This window comes from Ochotona curzoniae, unplaced genomic scaffold (genome assembly GCF_017591425.1).
Source record: "Ochotona curzoniae isolate NIBS_2020 unplaced genomic scaffold, NIBS_Ocur_1.0 contig_4501, whole genome shotgun sequence".
Classification (NCBI taxonomy): Eukaryota; Metazoa; Chordata; class Mammalia; order Lagomorpha; family Ochotonidae; genus Ochotona; species Ochotona curzoniae.
Window position 1 is genome coordinate 10366100 of NW_024466307.1, and position 19474 is coordinate 10385573.

The 19474-nt window shown below is 50.6% G+C and overlaps 1 protein-coding gene across 1 annotated transcript in view; it reads left to right on the forward strand.

Annotated features, from left to right (window-relative positions):
• The first annotated feature begins 472 nt into the window (after positions 1–472).
• RHOBTB3 (Rho related BTB domain containing 3) overlaps positions 473–19474 on the forward strand; it is a 32405-nt gene continuing 13403 nt past the window's right edge. The window contains exons 1-7 of the mRNA XM_040985863.1: positions 473–504; positions 1913–2138; positions 6333–6519; positions 13320–13474; positions 14272–14383; positions 14633–15004; positions 17901–18013. Coding sequence (XP_040841797.1) covers positions 473–504; positions 1913–2138; positions 6333–6519; positions 13320–13474; positions 14272–14383; positions 14633–15004; positions 17901–18013 — 1197 coding nt within the window. The remainder of the gene's footprint in view (positions 505–1912; positions 2139–6332; positions 6520–13319; positions 13475–14271; positions 14384–14632; positions 15005–17900; positions 18014–19474) is intronic.

Below are 19474 nucleotides of genomic sequence, written 5' to 3' on the forward strand. Positions count from 1 at the left end.
CCTTCCTGCCTGCCACCTCTTCCTCCCCTTCCTCCTCGCCTCACCACTATCCCTTGCTGTTCCTTCCCGGCTGGAATAAACCTCCTGACATACCTCGTGGCGTCTGGTGTTTTCAGCTCACGGTAAGAACCAGGTTGCGGGAATTAGCTGTGCGTAATAATATCATAATAATATCGTAATATTTGTTTGTTTCCTCTTGACTCCAAAGGTGATCCAGGAGGCTTGCGAGCTTCCTGACAGTGGAGATTCTACTGGATTGAAGCGCACCCGATCTGAGCATGAGACACCACAGCGCTACTTTCCACAGAGCAGCAAGGAGCCCCTAAGAAAAAGCTGTTGTATTTCCAACAGCTTCTTACCTTGGTCTTGGCACTACCCAGCCCAGTGCGTCCTGTGTCATGCCCTCAGAGCAGCTTTATGTGGAAAAGACACGACCTCATTTTAAAGGAAGACAAAGCCGGTACACAGAAGGATGCACAAGAATTCCTCCAATCCAGAGAACTGGTAAGCGTGGGCGTGCTGGGGGCTCTGCTGAGCCCCAGCCTGGGGAGCTCCCAGCTGATTTCCGGCCTCAGCAGGCATCCCGCGCTCACTTGCTGGAGATAACTTGAAGCCCCTTAGGGAACTCCATAACCTTCAGGCCCGCGCGCTATTCCGGAGGAATCTACAGTCTCCCGCATTCACACGACAATTATTTCTCTTCTGGGTTCTGCGGAACTATCATGGGTAGGGGTGGGGGTGGGGAACACGGGCAAACTTCCCCGTCAACAGCCGCTCGGGCGCCACTGCCCTTCAGAGGAGCGAACATGCTCCAAAGCCCCTCGCATCTCAGCCCTCGCACCCCCCACCCCAAAATCTGTCCAGTGAAGCTTGAAACAGTTCCTAATCTCCTTGCAGCCACAGGAGAGAATTAATCAGTGTGGGAACAAAGAGCCCCTTTTCTGCGACCGCCTGAATGTGGCTTTTATTCCCCTGTCCCACACCACCACCACCACCAGGGTGACTTTAGAAAACAGCTGTAGACCGTGTGGACAAACGACCGAGCGGCCGACGTGGTCAAACCCTGTGGGCCGGGCCACCGGGGGGGACTGGCGGCCGGCGCGGCCAACTGGCGCGCGTCCCCGGCGTCCCCGGGACGGCGGGAAGAGGGGGTGGCCTCTGGGTGTCCCAGGGCTGCCAAGCTGAGGCGGGCGCGCGGGGCGGCGGGGAGCGCGTCCCCTCACCCCAACCCCCCGGGAACCGGCACGCGCTGCGCCCGGAGGGGGCGGAGGCCCCGGTGGCTTCCCTACCAGCTCTTGGCCCGGAGGAGGAGGAGGAAAAGGAGGAGGAGCAGCAGCCTGAGAGGAGGAGGAGGCGGAGGAGGCGGCGCAGCTGGCCCGCGGGAGGCGCGGCCAACAGCAGGCACCAGAACGGCCCGCACCCGGCGGCGGTAGCGGCGGTGCCTCGCGGTGTTGGTGGCCCGGGATGTCCCCGGGCACTTCCTGACAGAGGGCTGCGCGCGCACCGCACACCCCCGACCCGCTCGTCTCCAGCCCCAACCCCGGCCCTGGCTGCGGCTCGCCGCGCGGCCCGGCGCTGCGTCGGCCGCGCCCGCGGTGGAGACGGTGCACGAGGGGCCGCGGAGGGGATGAGCTGACTGCGGGTCGACACGCCACCGGGCCCCGAGACGCCGTGAGCAGCCGCGCCCCTCTCCCCGTTGCGCCGCCCTGCCCGGCGCCTGGAGATCATGTACGTAGCGCGTGGCCGTCCTGCCATTGTCTCTGCCGGCGCGCGTGCCGTGCGCCCCTGGGGGACTCGTGCCCACCCCGACCGCGCCCCATGCTTCCTGCTCCCGGGGCCGACCGAGAGGGGAGGAGGCGCTGGACGCTGACCCCCTCTTCCTCTCTGCCCTCGGCCCGCTCTGCCCATGCAGGTCCATCCACATCGTGGCGCTGGGGAACGAGGGGGACACGTTCCACCAGGACAACCGGCCCTCGGGGCTCATCCGCACCTACCTGGGGAGGAGCCCGCTGGTCTCGGGGGACGAAAGCAGCTTGCTGCTGAACGCGGCCGGCACGGTCGCGCGTCCCGTGTTCACCGAGTACCAGGCCAGCGCGTTTGGAAACGTCAGGCTCGTGGTCCACGACTGCCCCGTCTGGGTAAGGGGAGTCAGCTGCCCGTGCTGAGACCCTAGGGGCTTCTTTTCTCCCCCACCACCTCTCTTTTCCCACTTTGCGTGACTGTGGCGGCGGGTCTGCATTCCTAGGCTGCACTTTGGGAGCAAGTGGAGCGGGGAGGCTTGGTTTCAGTGGGTGGGGTGGGGTCGGGTGGGAGCACCCCGAGCGCGCTCTGAGGATGGAGAGCCTTGGCTTTGCCACTGGGGACGAGCCCAGCTCGGGGGTGCGGAGTGCCCGTGTGGGCAGCGGCAGAGGGCAGTGATTGCCATCTCCAGCCCGCTGGGCTGTGGGTAATATCGGTGTTCTAAAAATACAACCCTCGCCACGCAAAAATACTTGGCCCCAGGACGGTTCAGAAATAGGACCCCTGGCGAGGGGCGGGGGAGGGGAATTAATTATAGCCCTTTCTCCCCCAGCGCTCCAAACTTCTGCCATTCCCCGCTACTGTTTTTAATCTTAGTCATTGCAAATACTCTTCATCCGTTAGCCATCTGCTCTTGGGGTGACTCCGGTACCAGACAGGGAATTACTGTCACTGGGAATTTATTTATTTATTTTTTAATCTTTAGAATCTGGGATCAGTCAGTTGAAATTTCAACTGTAGCCTGATGTGTGAGGGCTGGACCCAAGGAGAAAGGGGCCTACCGCTTCTCAAACACAGACATTTTAAAAATTCACAATAGCATTAGATGGTTAGTGTTTTCATCTTATTGGAACATGGGGAGTTGCTTGTATTTCTTCTAGAAACCACGGTTTCTGACAAAAGAATACTTTGTATCAGGAACAGAAAGTCCCAATGATGGTGTGAGATTTTACCCGTAAAACTAGACCAGGCCAATAGGGAACTCACACACCTTTCTTGAGAAAGGAGTTGAATGTGTTTGCACGCATGGCACACACCAGCTTCCAAACATGTTTATGGAAGGAAAAGATTACTTTCCTGTGCACAACTTTCAGTTGCAGAAAAGTTATGCTGATCTGCTCAAATAAAGCAAAAACAGGCCTGTGCCATGGGAAGGACGCCCCGCACTGCTTGTGCAGCCCGTGGCCTGCTGTTCGGAGCAAACGTGCAAGAGGAACTCACTGGCTGCTAGCTGCCACTGAGTAATTGCAACCCTTCTGTCATTGTGAAAGATGGGACGGCCCAAAACCTGACTGGTTGACTGCGCACTTGGACCAATATTTGGAGACTAGAGTAAATACATTGCAAGGGGTGGGAAGTGCTGTCAGCTATATTCTGATTTTAAGACTTTTTTTTTTGTAAGCTGAGCTGTTAACCCTTTCCTGTATATGGGCCTTGAGCACGTGTGATCCCATAGTGTGTGGTGAGATGAAATCATTCCAGTGGAGGAGATAGGACTCCTGTGTGGGTGCTTGGGGTGTCATGGCTCATGACACTGGTCACTCCTTGGATTAGACGCTGGTGACACCACGTTTGTAACCTGGGGGGATTTTCTAGGTTGCAATGGCTTTCTGACATAGATGATATTTACAGAGTAATTCGCTATAAGGTGTTTCAGTGTAATCCATCAAAGATAGCCAAAGTTGATGTTCTCAAACAGCTGTGAATCAGAAAATAGCATATAGCAGAGCACGTGGAGCACTGAGTTTGATACCAAGAGGACATGATTCCGGGTCACCATGCAGCCATTTTATCCCTCTTAGACCTTGGTTGGTCATGGTCAGTGCCCTTTGTTACCTTCCTTTCCTTTCAGCCTTAATCTGGACAGTCATTGAGAACCTTGTTCCCTAGAACTGTGCTTTATAAAGGAAGTAGGAAAAGTCAAGTTCTAAGTGTAGGGGCCGGCCGCTGCAGAGCTCAAGGCGCCTTAGGACATGTTAGCATTCAGTACGCACTTTGCAGCCCTACAATCAAGCAGAAATTCAGATTAAAAAAAAAAAGAAACGAATTCAGTTCTCCAAATGTGGCTCCAAGCCTTGTTGCACAATCTCCCAGAGGAAGTCTTGGAAGTGATTTGCAAGGAGCGGGAGCATATGATTTCCTTCATCATTCTGGAAATCAGTGGGCCATTTGCCCTTTGACACAACTTGAGGTGGAACGTGTTGTCTTGTCCGCGGGTGGCCATGAAGGGGATCTGGCTGCCTGATCCTGGTTCGTTTCTGTAGAGCCTGGTCCTTCGTTGTGTGTTGCTGGTACTTGTCAAACAGACGTGCTTGAGAACTAGTAGAAGCAACTCCTTCCTTGGGCCTCTAACCCACCACATTTTTGTGGAGTTACTCAATATGAACTTCACACTTGTAGTTCTTTTCCTGTTTACCAGAACTATTCTCTGTAAAGCAGTGAGGTCATGCATTTGTTACTTTCTTGTGCAGCATGGTGGGAAGCTCTGATTTGTGTTATAAATTAAAAAGTATGTGTATTCTTCGCATCCCACCCCCACACACATACACAGTGATGCCCACATGTGGTTTTTTTTTTTTTTTTTCATGGTGCTTTTCCTTAAATGCTTCTGTTTCCCTTCCCCCGCCCCATACCTCTCCAGGGACTCTGGAATTTTGAACTATTTATGGAATTTTGAACTATTTGCGACACAAAACAGCTGCCTGTGATTTATTTTCTTGGCGTTCATGCTTACTGTCCTGCTTATGTTTAGGTTTCATCTGACTGTGTTTTTGTGAGAGTCCGTTGTACTTCTCTTAACCCTGGACTTGAGCACTCTGTCGGATACAGCGGGGACTGGATGGATTTTGTGGTTTGGGATTTGGGAATTAGTGGCCCAGCTGTGCTGCAAAGTGCTTGCTTTGTCTCCTGCTGTTCCTGCTTCGCTCCTTTTCTCCATCTCCTTAATACACATCACGAAGTTCAAGCCGTTGCCTTTGGCATGTGTAGTCTCTCTCTCTTCTCTCTCTCTCCACATACACACTTTTTGACTGTTTTAAATTTATTTCAAAATTACTGTGGCCTTCGCACACTTTTCACTAGGCTGTTTGTGCCCGTGAACTCTGCAGTTCTGGGTGCTCTGAGTGCACTTGTACCAGATAAGTGGGCTGGGAATGGTAGGAGGGATGCTGGTGGTCCCTGAGGAACACTCTCTCAGGCAATAGGTGTGCTGTGCACTCCAGGATGCTCCCATCGTAATGGAACAGCCCTGTCCAATAAATCTGCATGGGTTGATTCCAGGGCAGTGAACCCTATTGTAAGCACCTGTTTCAAAGAGCAACCTTCCGTAATCCTGCAGTTTTGGATGTGCTTGCCACCTCTAGCTATCTGTTGCCTTAACCCAATTTAATGACATCAAGACATACATGCCGAAGGCCACATGGAAGGACAAATGGTGATTCATGGTTTACTAGAATATGGGAAGAAGGCTACCTATACATATTTAGTGATGGAATTAAGATACATAATTTCCTTATGCTGGTCTTCACACAGAAACTTTGAAAAACTATAGAAATACAAGGGCACTGAATTTTTAAGGAAGATTTCATATAATAAATTACTTATGGCCTCATCCTGAATATAAATATTGCTAGCGACATCACAGGAGCAAAGGTCTCAGATCTGGAAGGATATGAGCAAATGACATGAACTGCAAACCCTTTCCTGAGCATGAAAACACCTTGCAATTAAAATGCAGCATCTTTCCAAAGGAGGCATATCCCCACCCGACACACACACACACACACACACACACACACACCCCACTGTCTGGAGGATGTATGGATTTTGCAAATATGATTAAAACAGGCAAAACTCCATGGACCTCAAGGGTGGAATGCAAAATATGCTGGCAAAGCCCTGCAGTGTGCGTGCGTATCACAGCTAGTTCTTTGGGGAGTTACTTGCAGCAATGTGCTTGCGTGTAATGCCCTCTTGCTGCGTTGTGTGTGTGTTACGTTGTGTGTGTGTGTGTGTTCATGTTGAAGACAAAGGGCTTGTATTTAATGACAGCTATTTTCAGAAATTCTTTATTTCATCCCCCAAGGATTCTTTAGCTTGTGAAACCACTGCATGATTGCTTAGGCTAGGTGAATGACGCTTCAAAAATGAAGCTGGCAGACTTTTAAACTGCATGTGGTCATTCATTTAAAAGTGTGTTTCTTCTTGTGACAACACCCAAATTCAAATCTAGCAAAAAATGTAAATGTCATTATTCGGGGCACACTTGAGCAGAAGGGCCGAGACTCAAGCCTGCTGTCTGCGTTTTGGCTTAGGACATTTTCGACAGTGACTGGTACACCTCTCGCAATCTGATCGGGACCGCTGACATCATTGTGATCAAGTACAACGTCAATGACAAGTTTTCGTTCCATGAGGTCAAAGATAATTATATTCCAGTGATCAAAAGGGCACTGAATTCGGTTCCAGTGATCATCGCTGCTGTTGGCACCAGGCAAAATGGTAACTATTTCATTTTCTTTCTTCCTTTCTTTTTCTTAGTAATGAGCATGGAGTTACCGTATTCATTTTGGATGGGATAGCTTTATCCTGATTGATAACAGTCGTAGTTTCTAGAAACTAAAATGACTGTGGGTTTGCATGGCGGTTGGGATCGTCTCCTGCTTTGACGTGCTGGTGAGATGGCAAGGAGAGGGCGTGGGCTTCTGCTGCGTGGCTGGAGGGTGCCCGTGTGTCATCTCTCTGGCATTGTCTGGTGGTCATGGCAGCTTTGTTTCTGATGCATGTGAGTTATCGGGCTGACACTGTGCCCCAGAGAGCTCTTGCTGACAGTCTAAAGGTCACCTAGTTGGGAAGGAAAGACAGCAGCCACCCGGGATTTTGGCGTGGGAGCAGGACTTCAGCGAGGGCAGAGTGCCGACCCCGCAGCTGCTGGCCGCGTGCCTGCCAGGTGGATCTGCCTTTGGCCATTGTGTCTGTGGCTGTCAGTTTCTCAGAACTCTCTGACAGATCACAGCGTATCTCATCAGCAAAGCTGCCCTAAAACATTTGCTTCTATTCGTTCTTTTTTTCCTGGCTTTGTCATTGAGGCAGAGCTAAGGAAGGGACCTCAAGGTCGTTAAGAGCACAGCCACTAATACCCTTTGCACACGTACATGCACTTGTCCAAGTATCCACTGGCCACACGTCAAAGGCTGGAACTTTCTCAGCCTTCTAGAAGGCTCCCACGGGCCTCTTCCCAGGTAATAACACCTCTCCTTATGGTAACTGCTAGTCTGACTTAGAACAGCGGAGGGGGGTTTTACCCATTCTTGAACCTCATGCCACTCCAATTACATAATATGTAGCATGTTGTGTTTGGCTAATTTCAGGGAGCACAATGCTTTTGAGATCCGTCTACGCTGTGCTTGTCATTAGTTTATCTTTTGACTGCTGTGTTATTCCATCATGTGTCTTTGCCATTGGTTATTTATCCCTTTTTGATGATGCTGGGGTTGTGTCCCAGGAGCCGGGCTATTGGACGGTAGGGTAGGTATGTGTTTCTCATTAGTAAGTACAAATGAAGTCAACCTGACCCACCCTTAACCCCACATCCCCTCTGCTTCCCTCTGTTTTATTTCTGGTCATGGCTCTTGAAAGTGTTATCCACACTTCCTGAAACCACTTCCTAGTCATTCTTCAGTCTGACTTGTACTTTCACAATGACTCCCAAGTTCACACACACCCAGCCTGGTCAGTCAGGTGCAGCATATTCCAGTCACGGCGCTGTCTTTGAGATGCCTCAGACATGCCTCTGCCCTCTTTTTGTAAAGCTATACTCCCTCTGCCGGCTCTCGAATTCTCTGCCATATGGTTCCCTCCACCTTCCCCCACAGCACAAGTTGTGTCCCAGGTTTTTGTTGTTGTTGTTATTAAGCCCCGCCTTTGCTCTTTACCTAGACCATGAACCTGCCAACCCTGACCTCCCTGGTCCACACCCCAATGACTCTCCAGTCTGGCTCTCTCTTCTGACCCATATATCCACAGTGCCCTGCTTTGGGAAATGGTGCAGAATCATCCAAGCAGAATCCAGCTGGAATCATCCCAGGACAGGCTTTTCTCTGCTACGCGCCATGCCCACTTGGATGCACATTTTAGATATATCTCAAACTCTGTGCCTCTGGATCGCCATTGGATTGCAGATCCTAATCATTTAGTTGTTGGTCATAGTAATATTCCTTTTGGTTTCCTGAAGAGGCAGTTATAGATTTTGTAGGGCCTCAAACTTGCACAGTTGTGGAGATTCTTTCTTTGTTTGTTTTTGCTTTTGTTATTGTTTGGTTTTAATATTTTTTGGAGCATTGCTTATATAGTTGAAAGTGATGTATGCCCATGTAGGCCCGTAGAGGTTCTTTGCAAGGAAAAAAATAAATCATACAATCACAGGTACATTTAGGGGAGCTTTAGAAAGTTTGTAGAAGAATGAAATTGACAAGCTTATCTTGGGGCAAAAAGTTCTGAAAACCATGTGTACTTTTCTTGGTAATTTGCATTTCCATGATCTTTTTTGAAACTGTTAGGCACCACAACATTTACAAAATGTGTGTTACAGAACAGCCAGGCTCTTCTGTGACTTTATCTCTCGGGCTGCTTCATCTTTGATGATGTCATCATGTGGTAGCCACTTTGTCACGTTTTCGGTCAAGTGATGGGGAGGATTGTCCGTGTTCTCCCAGCTCTGGTGTCGCTGGCCTCCTGTACCGGGCAGAGGGCTCATATTGTTGTCCCAGCTCAGCATCCTTTGACCTGAGCTCCGGTCAGTCTGCACCATGGGCAGCAGGAACATTCCTGAAAATCGTTCCTGTGCTAAGGTAGTTAGCAGACACTTAGCTGCATGAGGAAGTGACAGCAAACCACAGGCACTGGCTCCTTCAGGCCAGAATCCCCTTGGCAGCATTCTCAGGAGGCCCCTGGTTACGCCCAACTTACCTGACGCAGGTGAAATGAGTCAGTCTGTGAAGACACAGTGTCATAACCAGATCGAGCTAAAGTGCCTTATGGAAAAAGCCTAAGCCTGTGCAAGACAGCAGATGACCGAGCCGTCCCCGGAAAGGACAGCCGCCCCCTTTGGAAAGGACTCACACACAGAACAGGAAGCCTGGGTGCTGGAACTTTCCAACCTTGTGGTTCACTGGCTCGAAGTCTCCCATCCCAGGTCAACCCTTCTTTCTGAAGTAGATTTCTCTCAGAATAATCGTTCTGGAAAGCAAGCCAGATCAGGGTCCCTGCAGTTTTGGTGGTTCTTCCCAAACTTTCTTCTTGGTCTCCTAAGTTGTATTTTGAAGACTTTCAAACTTTAAAAAATCGAGGAGAATGGGATGTTGAACCCTAAAACTGACAAACACACACCCATAGGCACACACACATGCATGTGGGTTTTTGGTCTGAACTACTGGAGACTAAATTCTGCACAGTATGGGATTTCTCATCCCCTCATCATTTTTGCCTGTCTGATAGCCACTGGGCAGTCACCAGTTAGGACACCGCTTGTCAAATGGTTGACTAGAGTAAGCTTCCGCAGCCTGGCATGGTAGCCTAGTGGCTAAAGTCTTCGCCTTGCATGCATGAGGATCCCATGTGGATGCTGGTGTGTGTCCCAGCTGCTCCACTTCCCATCCAGCTCCCTGGCTGTGGTGTGGGAAAGCAGTGGAGAATGGGCCGAAGTCTTGGGAACCTGCATACATGTGGAAGTCCTGGAAGAAGCTCCTGGCTTCTGATTGGCTCAGCTCCGACTGCTGTAGCCATTTAGGGAGTGAACCAGCGGATGGAAGATCTTTGTCTCTCCTCTCATATATCTTCCTTTCTAATAAAAAAATAAGTAAATCTAAAAAAAAAAAAAAAACACAACAAAAACCTAAACTTCTGTGTACACATATTTATTCTCTACTGAACATTGACATGGAATATCACGAAATCTTTGCAACCCAAATTATTGACAACCACACAATCTGATTATCCAGCCTTGATGATCAGATCTGAGGTCAAGATGGGGCCGAGGTCTTGGGGTGTGTCCTTTGCAATCTCATCTTGTTCCTGGATCTCCAGCCCCTCTAGGTCACCCCTTGGATCCATTACACTTCCCTTAAGGATGTGGCCCATTCTGCATTGGCCTGCTTGCTCCCATGTTGTGCTGTGTAGCTAGTTTTGTTTTCCAGTCATCCTGCCTCTCAAATCTCTTCTAGTTCAGAACATTTCCTGGGTGAGGGTGAGGGGTGAGGGTTGTCTGCGAAGATGCTTTTAGAATAATTGATTCATGGATTTACTTCTTAAAATTTTACATTTTATAATGTATTCCTTTGTTTTCTTTTTAGAAATTTTGATTCATTTTGTATTTTAAACAAAGATTTATTTACTTGGAAAGTTAAAATGGAGAGAGAGGTAACACATATATATCCACTGGTTTACTACCTAAACGGCCACAAAGGCCAAGCTTTGAAATCACAGGGAATCAGGTTGAAATCAGGAGCCAGGAGCTTCTTCCATATCCCCCATGCAGTAAAGGGCCCAAGGGCTTAGGCCATCCTCCTCTGCTTTCCCAGGGACATCAACAGGAAGCTAGATTGGAAGTGGAACAGCTGGGATTTTAATTGACACCCGTTTGGCATGCCAGTACTGCTGGCAGCATCTTTGTGTGCTGTGCCACAGTGCCAGTCCCTTTTCATTTTATTTGAAAGAGACAAAGGCAGGACAATCACTAGATCATGTCCCGAATGTCCGCAGCATCCAGGTTTGAGCCAGGCAATCTGAATCTCCTGTGTGGGTGGAAGGAACATAAGTGCTTGAACCATCATCCACTGACTTCCAGACTCCATCTTAGCAGGAAGCTAGATCGGAAGTAGAGGAGGCAGATCTCCAAACTGGAGTTCCAATGCTGGATGCCAGCATTTGCAATAGCAACGTAAAAACACAGTGCCAGCTCCAAAGCTCTGTCCTATTTCCCGATGGAAGTCATGGGAGGCTTAGTTTATACTCTTCCCGTCCCAGCCCAAGAGGCAGCCATTTCTCCTGGGTCACTGGATCCCTCAAGTGGGTAGTGCTAGTTAGAGACCAAGATCTGATTCTCCAGGGCATCCACTGCTTTGTGTGTTCTTGCTGTTAGAGCTCGCTGCTGGCTGGGGCCAGAGATGATGCATTTTTTAAGTCCTGGGGCTCCGATGTACCCTTACTGCAGTCCAGTGTGTGCATGTCACTTCTATAACTGCGCATGATAGAGGCCTTACCTGAAATACCGGATCCGTCATGACCCAGCCCCCCAACTTCAGGTAGAACCGTGTCAGCACAGTCCCCGTGTCTCGGATCGCAGTCCTACGGAGCTACGGAGGACTTAGTGTCTACACTTAGGTCTGCAAGTCTCAGCCCTCTGCCATTTGGCTTCCATGCTCTGTGTTTCTCCTCTGGGGACACATGCTGACCCCCAGGGCTCTGCAACCCTCTGGGCTTGCTGTGATGTTTCCTACCCATCTGTGGTGCATTGTGGGAGAATCCCTCAGCCTTGCCTCCTCAGCTGACAGATGAGTGCTGCTGTATCTGCTCTGCCTTCTTCGATTGGTTATTTTAATACTTTATCCTATCTAAGAGCTCTAATGATTTCCTTTCATTATTTCCTGCTCTTAGACTACCAACACCAAAAAATGAAACAGAACAATCCTGCCCACTGTTCCCTGGGGCCTGGGAACACACTCAGGGTCTACAGTCCTGGCTGTGGCCCCTGAGCCCCTCCTGCTGGTCTCCCATCAGTGGGGCGCTGCGGAGTGGGCACTTTCGGGTTGCCCTCTGGTCCCAGTGTTGCTGACCGGCCTGTGTTCTCGCTGAACTCTGGCCCGAGGAGATCTGCTCTCAGCAGTTCTGCCCCTCGCTCTGCGTTCAGCCCTCACTTCCCTTCTCTTCCCAACCCCTTCTTCCCTCCTCCCTCTCTCCTTCCTCCCTCCTTTGCTTCCTGGTTTCTGAGATGCAGCAGGGCCAGGTGCACACAGTGCGGGCTACTGCTGCCAGCCCTCGGGAAAACGGACTTGCAGGCAGACCTTTTTTTTTTTTTTCCCACCCAAGCTGTCTGTTCTGGTTCCAGGCCTGTTTCGCACAGCTGCCATCCATGTCACTCTCAACCGCTAAGGCATGCCCTTTTCAGTGAGGCCTTCCCTAGTCCTGCCTCAGTGGAGGTCACTTCCTCTTTGTGCACCTTCACTTCCTCTTTGTGCACCTGTTAGGAGTACAGGCAGCAGTGCTCTGTTATCGATGCCTCTTTATCTCCTTAGTGCATGATGGTGGTGGGTTCTCAGCGGATGTTTCATTCTGTAAGTGAATGAAATGATTTTGTGGATGATCTAAACGCGTGAAAAAAATAATTTTACTAATAAGATAAAATGAATACACCAAGTCAGATGCGATTACAAAAAGCCATCGGAGCTGAACGTGGCTGTTACTTCGAGGCCCCTGACCGTTGCCTTGCTGCGTGCTGGTGATTCTAGAACTCCTTCTAGACTTAGTTCAGCCAGCCCTGTGATGCTCGTCTCTTCCCTTGTTACAGCTGTTGGTGACAAGTGTGACTGTGTGGATGTCTTCATTGTTCCTGGCTCCGAATACATTAACGCTGTGACTAAATATTGAATCTGTCTTTAAAGCAGAGATCTTTTTCCAGAACTTACCTAAAATGAGAAATGAATTCACAGCCTCCTGTTCCCACGGACAAGCATATCCTATCTCTGGGTTATTTTTGAAGCTGTGAGGGTGCCGGGTACATTGCTCAGCTTGCATTTGGGACAAGAATTTCTAACCTTTCAAGCCATGGTAACCCTGTGCCAATCCCCCACCTACCCATCCCCCCACCTACCCATCCCCCCCCTACCCATCCCCCCACCTACCCATCCACCCACCCCCAACCCCCCACCCCAGCTCGCCAGCTGCAGCCTGGTTTGACGGAAATGCCCTTCACAGGAATGCCAGAGCAACCCTGTGTGCGATTGTTTTAAACACCAGGTATTATGAGATAACATGCTAGGGCCGCACGTGAAGGGGCTGCTTAATTCCTGTACTGGTGGTGTGGGTAATACCCACCTGCCCACTCTTAAGAGTGCCCTCTTGTTGCGGATGCCGTTCGTTGTTCTCTCAGTCACCCCCGTGTGCCCGTTGCTGGTTTCTGTTGAGCCGTGTGGCCACTGGTCCCGGTGTCTGCATCCCACTGGCTCTCCCTCGTTCACAGCGTCTATGTACGCTTCTCCTTTCCTGTTTAATTTCAAAGCTCTTTGCATTCACCTTCTTTCCCCTAGAAGAACTACCTTGCACCTGCCCGCTGTGCACCTCGGACCGGGGTAGCTGCGTCACCACCACCGAGGGGATCCAGCTGGCCAAGGAGCTTGGAGCCACCTACCTCGAGCTGCACAGTCTCGACGACTTCTACATCGGGAAGTACTTCGGGGGAGTGGTGAGTCACTGTGGCACTCGGGGTGGCTCTCATTTTAACGACATGATGAGTCTCAACTTGAGACACAGAGTGAGAGGGAAGTAGCCACGGGTGTATCAGAGTAGAGTTAGAGCTTTTGATTTTTTTCTGTCCAGTGTGACATTTTGGAACTTGTCATTTGGTGGCATTTTGGGGTATTCTGTGGCATAAATGTGAATGGCTGTTGTTCACCCCAGAAGCACGTTTACCCGTGACACCTGTGACACGGACTGTCATGGGTGTTTTTGCAGTGTGAGAGCGCAGAGTAGCCTGCACCAGTGGGCCCTGACAGTTCTGTTTTAGGTCCATCTGCCTGCTGAAAAGACCAGCTTTGTTTCCTCGGTGTGCGTGTGCCTCTGCAGGGCGTCCTGTCCATCTTGTCTTGCCCTCGAGCTTGCATCTTCGGAGTGCCAAGTGTGCAGGGCGTGGCTTGGTCCCTGTGCAGGAGCCAGCGTTTGCTCACTTGCACTCAGTCCTGCAGTCATTTGCAGGCTTGTGTTACACGCAGCGGCTGACTGTGGCTCACGGGGACAGGACTGTGGGATGGCAGCCCTGTGAGAGAATAACCATTGCTGACTGAAAGGATGATTTATGGTGGTTTAGACAAGGGACAGTCTGTTCCAGCAGGTATGTTTTCAGCTAGAAAAATTGTCGCTAATGCACACATACACATAGCAATGACATAAAAAAAAATGTGTCATATGTGATGTGGAGTGCAGTGGTCGTGTCAGATATTTCATAGTGTTGTATCTTTCATTGAAATTTCATTCCTGTTTCAGTTGGAGTATTTTATGATTCAAACCTTGAATCAGAAGACAAGTGAAAAAATGAAGAAAAGAAAAATGAGCAGCTCCTTCCACGGAATTAGACCACCTCAGCTTGAACAGCCAGGTCTGTTAGCCGGTGTCTAGACATTCGCGGGTGTGGCTACCCCTCCTCTCTCTCTGCTCGTAGAGTGATGCGCTTCTCAGACTGCGGCCTGTGCTAGATTTCTGGACATTCTGACTCATTTAGCCCAAGGTGGAACCTGGAATTTACTTCTTAAGTAAACTCGCCAGTGATGTTGAAGCCCATGAGATTTGGACCATAGTTTGAGGCGTCTCTTAAGAGTTTGGGCCCCCTTTTTCTTTCCTCAAACAGAGAAAATGCCGGTCCTGAAGGCGGAGGCGTCGCACTACAACGCGGACCTCAACAGCCTGCGGCTGTGCTGCCAGTGTGTGGACGTGGTCTTCTATCACCCGGACCTCAGCGACGTCGTGGAGGCGCACAAGATCGTGCTGTGCGCCGTGAGCCACGTCTTCATGCTGCTCTTCAACGTCAAGAGCCCCGCCGACATCCAGGACGCCAGCATCGTGCGCACCGCCCAGGACCTCTTCGCGGTCACCCGGGACAGCGCGCCCTTCGCGGGCAGCGCGGCCCACGAGGGGGCCGGCAACCCGCCGCTGCGCGTCTGCGTCAAGGACGCCCTCTTCTGCTCTTGCCTCTCCGACATCCTGCGCTTCATTTACTCCGGTACTGCCTGCGGGGGGATGCTGGGGGAGTGGGGCAGGTGGGCATTCCCGCTGGCGGGTGAACATGGTGCAGGTGATGGAGTCCGCCTTCCTCAATGCCTGAAACTAGACCCAGCTCTCTCCCTTTCAGATTGACTTTGGTTCTTTTCCCACCCCAGCCCAAGTTTGTTTGTTTTTTTTTTTTTAATTCTGGCAAAAACACATACTAAACAGTTGACCATCTTGCCCACTTGTCTGCCAGGCCCTCAGCAGCAGGAATATATTCCTGATGGTGGGCAGCTGGCACCACTGCCGCGCTCCATAACTCTGTGATCTTACAGACGGTATCTGTGTAAGCATCAGTCCTTCCTGGCAAGTCCCCAGCCCGAGCTTTGCCCTTCTTGTTTCTGTCTCTGAGATCCTGACCAAGTGCCACACCTGAATTGGAGCTGTAAAGAACCAGTCTCTCTGAGGCAGGCTTGTTTGACGTGGCACCTATTAGAGTCCCATGCCTTCCCTCAAGCTGAGCTGCAGTCCTGGTGTGTCCGACCTGCCTTCTGTTTAGTGACTCATCCATTGGTGGACATCCGTTAGCTGTTGAGAATTGCGCTGCTAGGACCCTGGGTGCAAGAGTGTGTTTTGAAGGCCTGTTTCCAGTTCTTTTTTTTTTTTTTAAGTTAGATATATATATAGAGAGAGGAGAAGAGACAGAGAGAAATATCTTCCATCTAATGATTCACTCCCCAAGTGACTGCAATAGCCAGTGCTGCACCAATCCGAAGTCAGGAGCCAGGAGCTCTTCCCGGTCTCCTACATGGATGCAGGGTCCCAAGGCTTGTCCCATCCTCGACTGCTTTCCCAGGCCACAAACAGGGAGCTGGATGGGAAGTGGGGCTGCCAGGATTAGAACCGGTGCCCATATGGAATCCTGGTGTGTTCAAGGCGAGGACTTTAGCTGCTAGGCCACAGTGCCGGGCCCACCCCCCACCTGTTTCTAGGTCTTTCTGTGTTTACTCAGAGGTGGATTTTCTGGATCTTCTGGTTAATTCTGCTTTGGAAAGGAGCTTCCGGGTTGTTTTTCACGGTTTCCACCGTGGCACATTCCTGCCAACGGTGCACGAGTTTCTCCTTTGTCCAGGTGCTTGCCGACACTTGCTGCTCTCTGGGCTGCGCTGGTAGCCACCTTAGTGGGTGTGAGGTGGTATCCTGTAGCTTGATTTACGCCTCCCTAATAAGAGGTGACTCCTGTTCGTACAGCCACCATTCCCCCAACTGGGGGAGCAGGCCCAGGGGTGAATTCCAGGCACCCTCGTGGAGTCTGTGGGTGCTCCAGTGGCTTCCTCCCCCCGCCGTGGTGGAGGATCACACACACCTCACGATTCAGAATGCAACCTGATTTTGGAAGCACTAAAGTAAACTGTGCTTTCAGTGATTCGTTGGAATGGGAAGGGAATGTTTGACTTGGCAGTGGTTTTAACTGTTGACATTATCTGAATTATTCATCGAGTTCCCCACAACATCCATTGAGGGCTTTCAAAGTACATAAACGTCCTGCAATCAGCTCTACCCTTTGTAATGTGCTGGCAGTAAAATAGCTGGATGTACCTCCATGGACTGAAGCTCCCGGTTCTTGATAAGCAATGATTTTTTTTTTTAATTGAATAATGAATGCACACTAGTAGGAAGAAAAGGGGCTGGGAAGGAGAGGTTTCCCCACGTGCTGGGCCCTCCCCAGTGTCAGTCACCTCGTACAAGTGCTTGAAGCATTTACCCTGCAGCTGCTGCATGGATACTCCCATCCTGGGGATAAAAAGGTCGCCCTGTGTGGTTGCTGTTTTCCAGGGATCTGTCGTCACGTGGCCTGTGGTCTCTGGTCCTACAGTCCTTGCGGGCTGTGCTGGAAGGTCCAGCTCTGTCATGCTGGGCTTCAGAAAGCTCATCTCCAGCGATGCTTGGGGCCAGGCAGAGGAGGCTAGGTGGACATCCGACAAGGAGGCCCTGGTACTTTGGACCTGTGGACACCAGCAGGTTGTCACTGCTGGCCGTCTGTCGCCTAGATCTTCCCCAGCTGCAAGCAGCCCACGTTATTGGGGCTCTTGCTGGTGGTGTACCTGAGAGTGTACCTTTGCTTCTATCGGGTGGCATCACCACCGTGGTGAGAGCTGAGGACCAGCTGCTGCTATTGGGTTTCAAAGCAGAGCCTGGGAGGGGACAAAATCAAGATTGGGTTAAGTGCAGGGCTGAGAGCCAAGGCTGTCAGCCTGTGGATGGTGGAGGCTCAGGACTTGTGTGGGAACGGAAACTTAGAGTGAGTCAGGGAGGAGAGACTGGAGGACAGCAGCGAGAGCCTCTCCAGGTCACGTGAGCAGTTCACAGCCACACCTCTAGGCCTGGCATGAGATTGGCACATTTATGCTCTGATGTCTGCCTGTCTGTCATAGCCCAGGCAGGAGGTGGTGTCGGGTGTGAGCAGGGGTCTAGGGGCTGCAGGAACCATGGCTGCTGGTTGAGGAGGATGTGAAAAAGCTGTTCCTGCTGGGGTCTAATAATTTTCTTTAATTCCTTGCAGATTGTAACCTCTGACTCCTGCAGAAGTTCTGTTTGTTATATTTAAGATGATGTGGAAGGTATACTTACACAGAGAGGACAGTTTGGGGAATTGGAGAGAAGCAGGGTTAGGTGTTTGACATAAAGGGTGAGCGGTGGTCCACTTCCCATGTCAGAGTGCCTAGGATGGAGTCCTGGCTCAGCCTCTCTCTCTCTCTCAAAGAACCTGCCATTCACTGGTTAACTGCCACAAATGACTCCCCAGCTGAAGCCAGCAACAAGGATCTCCATTTGGGAGGAGGTTGGTGGCGTCTACTCCTCTCCCCTCTTGCCTTAGCAGAACAGGCCCACATGTGCAGCTTTGTTCACAGGTGCTTTTCAGTGGGACGAACTGGAGGAAGATATCAGGAAGAAGTTGAAAGATTCTGGAGACGTTTCCAACGTGATCGAGAAAGTCAAATGCATCTTGAAAACCCCGGGGAAGGTGGGTTAGTAGATGAGTTTCTGTTGACTGTAAGTTCTAACGCTTGTGCTATGAAGAATATATTGTTGAGTCCCCGCAGAAGCCGCATGATATATGAATAGAAATGCCTGCCCGAAGTGTGTCCCTGCCATTTGGGTATTTTAAGTGTGAGCATGTGTTGTGCCTCACTTTTGCAGAGCTTAATTTATGTAAGAGCTCAGATACGTGCGAGTCATGTCTTCAGAATGTTTATTTGTGAATGCTGTCTTCTGGAACGTTCCAGGAGACACGCACCATGCAAGGAATGGAGGGCTGGGTAACGTTTCCAGCTGCAGTTAGGTTTCTCAGGAAGGATGTTTTTGCGGCTCCCCGTCTCAGCCCACATCGTTTTCCAGAGCAAGGCTGCTGCTCTGTGTCCTGTTTTTCGAGAGGCGCCGTCAGAAGCCGCCCTTTCGCGAGACTTGGGAGAAGCCCGTGTAACCAGGTGGGCAGTGCAGGCTTCGCTCCTTCTCGAGGGCTCCGCGGAGATGAGGTTCAAGGTTATGCAAATACAGACGTGTCCGTGCCCATAAGCTCCAACACACTCAGGCTGCTCTGACTTAGTCTGTGTGTATATCCTGTAAAGGCTTTAAAAGTAGATTTGTTAATTTTTGTTAAAAAGCTTAAGCCTTGCACAGTGTTTGTCTCACATCCCATGAGAAAGATTGGCTGCGGCAGATAAAAAGAGTAGGTTGTGTGCAATGCTTAGCACAAAATAGAAATGTCAGGAAAAAATATTTTCTCATCTCTCTGTACTGATGGCTTGGCCGGCTCGCCAGCCTCGTTCTAAAGGTGATTTAAAAAGCCAAAACCTCCTAGTCACATGAGCTGACTCTTCCTTAATAGAGCAAATGATTTAAAACAAAACAAAAAATGCCATGGCATCGAGGGGGTGGATGGTTTCCAGGCTTCAGGGAGAGGGGCTGGAGCAGCTGTCAGCTGCCCGTGCGGACGGCAGGCCAGCAGGGACCTGGCCGTCTGATTCAGCCGAACCCTCCTTTCGTGAAGGCTCACTTCTCCCTGCATCCTCTTTGCCAAAGCAGGTGCCTTTGTGTTCTGGAGTAGCTCCTTCAAGGACCACTTGATTGACAAGGCGGTACCGTGTCCAGGTGGCTCCAGGCCCAAGCAGAAGTGACCCTGTGCGCTGACTCCCTCTCCCTGGGGTGGTCTGCTTCCCAGGGTCATGCGTGACGCAGAGTGAAATGCTGGTGGTTGGTGTTGATTCTCATGATGGATTACTGATGTTGTGTGTGTTTCTTAGGGCAAAAGCTTTCTGAGTTGTCTGGCAGGTTCTGGCCAGGACCCATGAGCCAAGGGCACAGAGCCATGAGCAATGAGTAAAATGCAGTATTTCAACAAAAGCCCTAAATCAGTTTAAATGAGAAGTTACAGCAACATTCATGTAATAGAAGCTTTCAGTCCTAATCTAGCCTAGTATTTTAA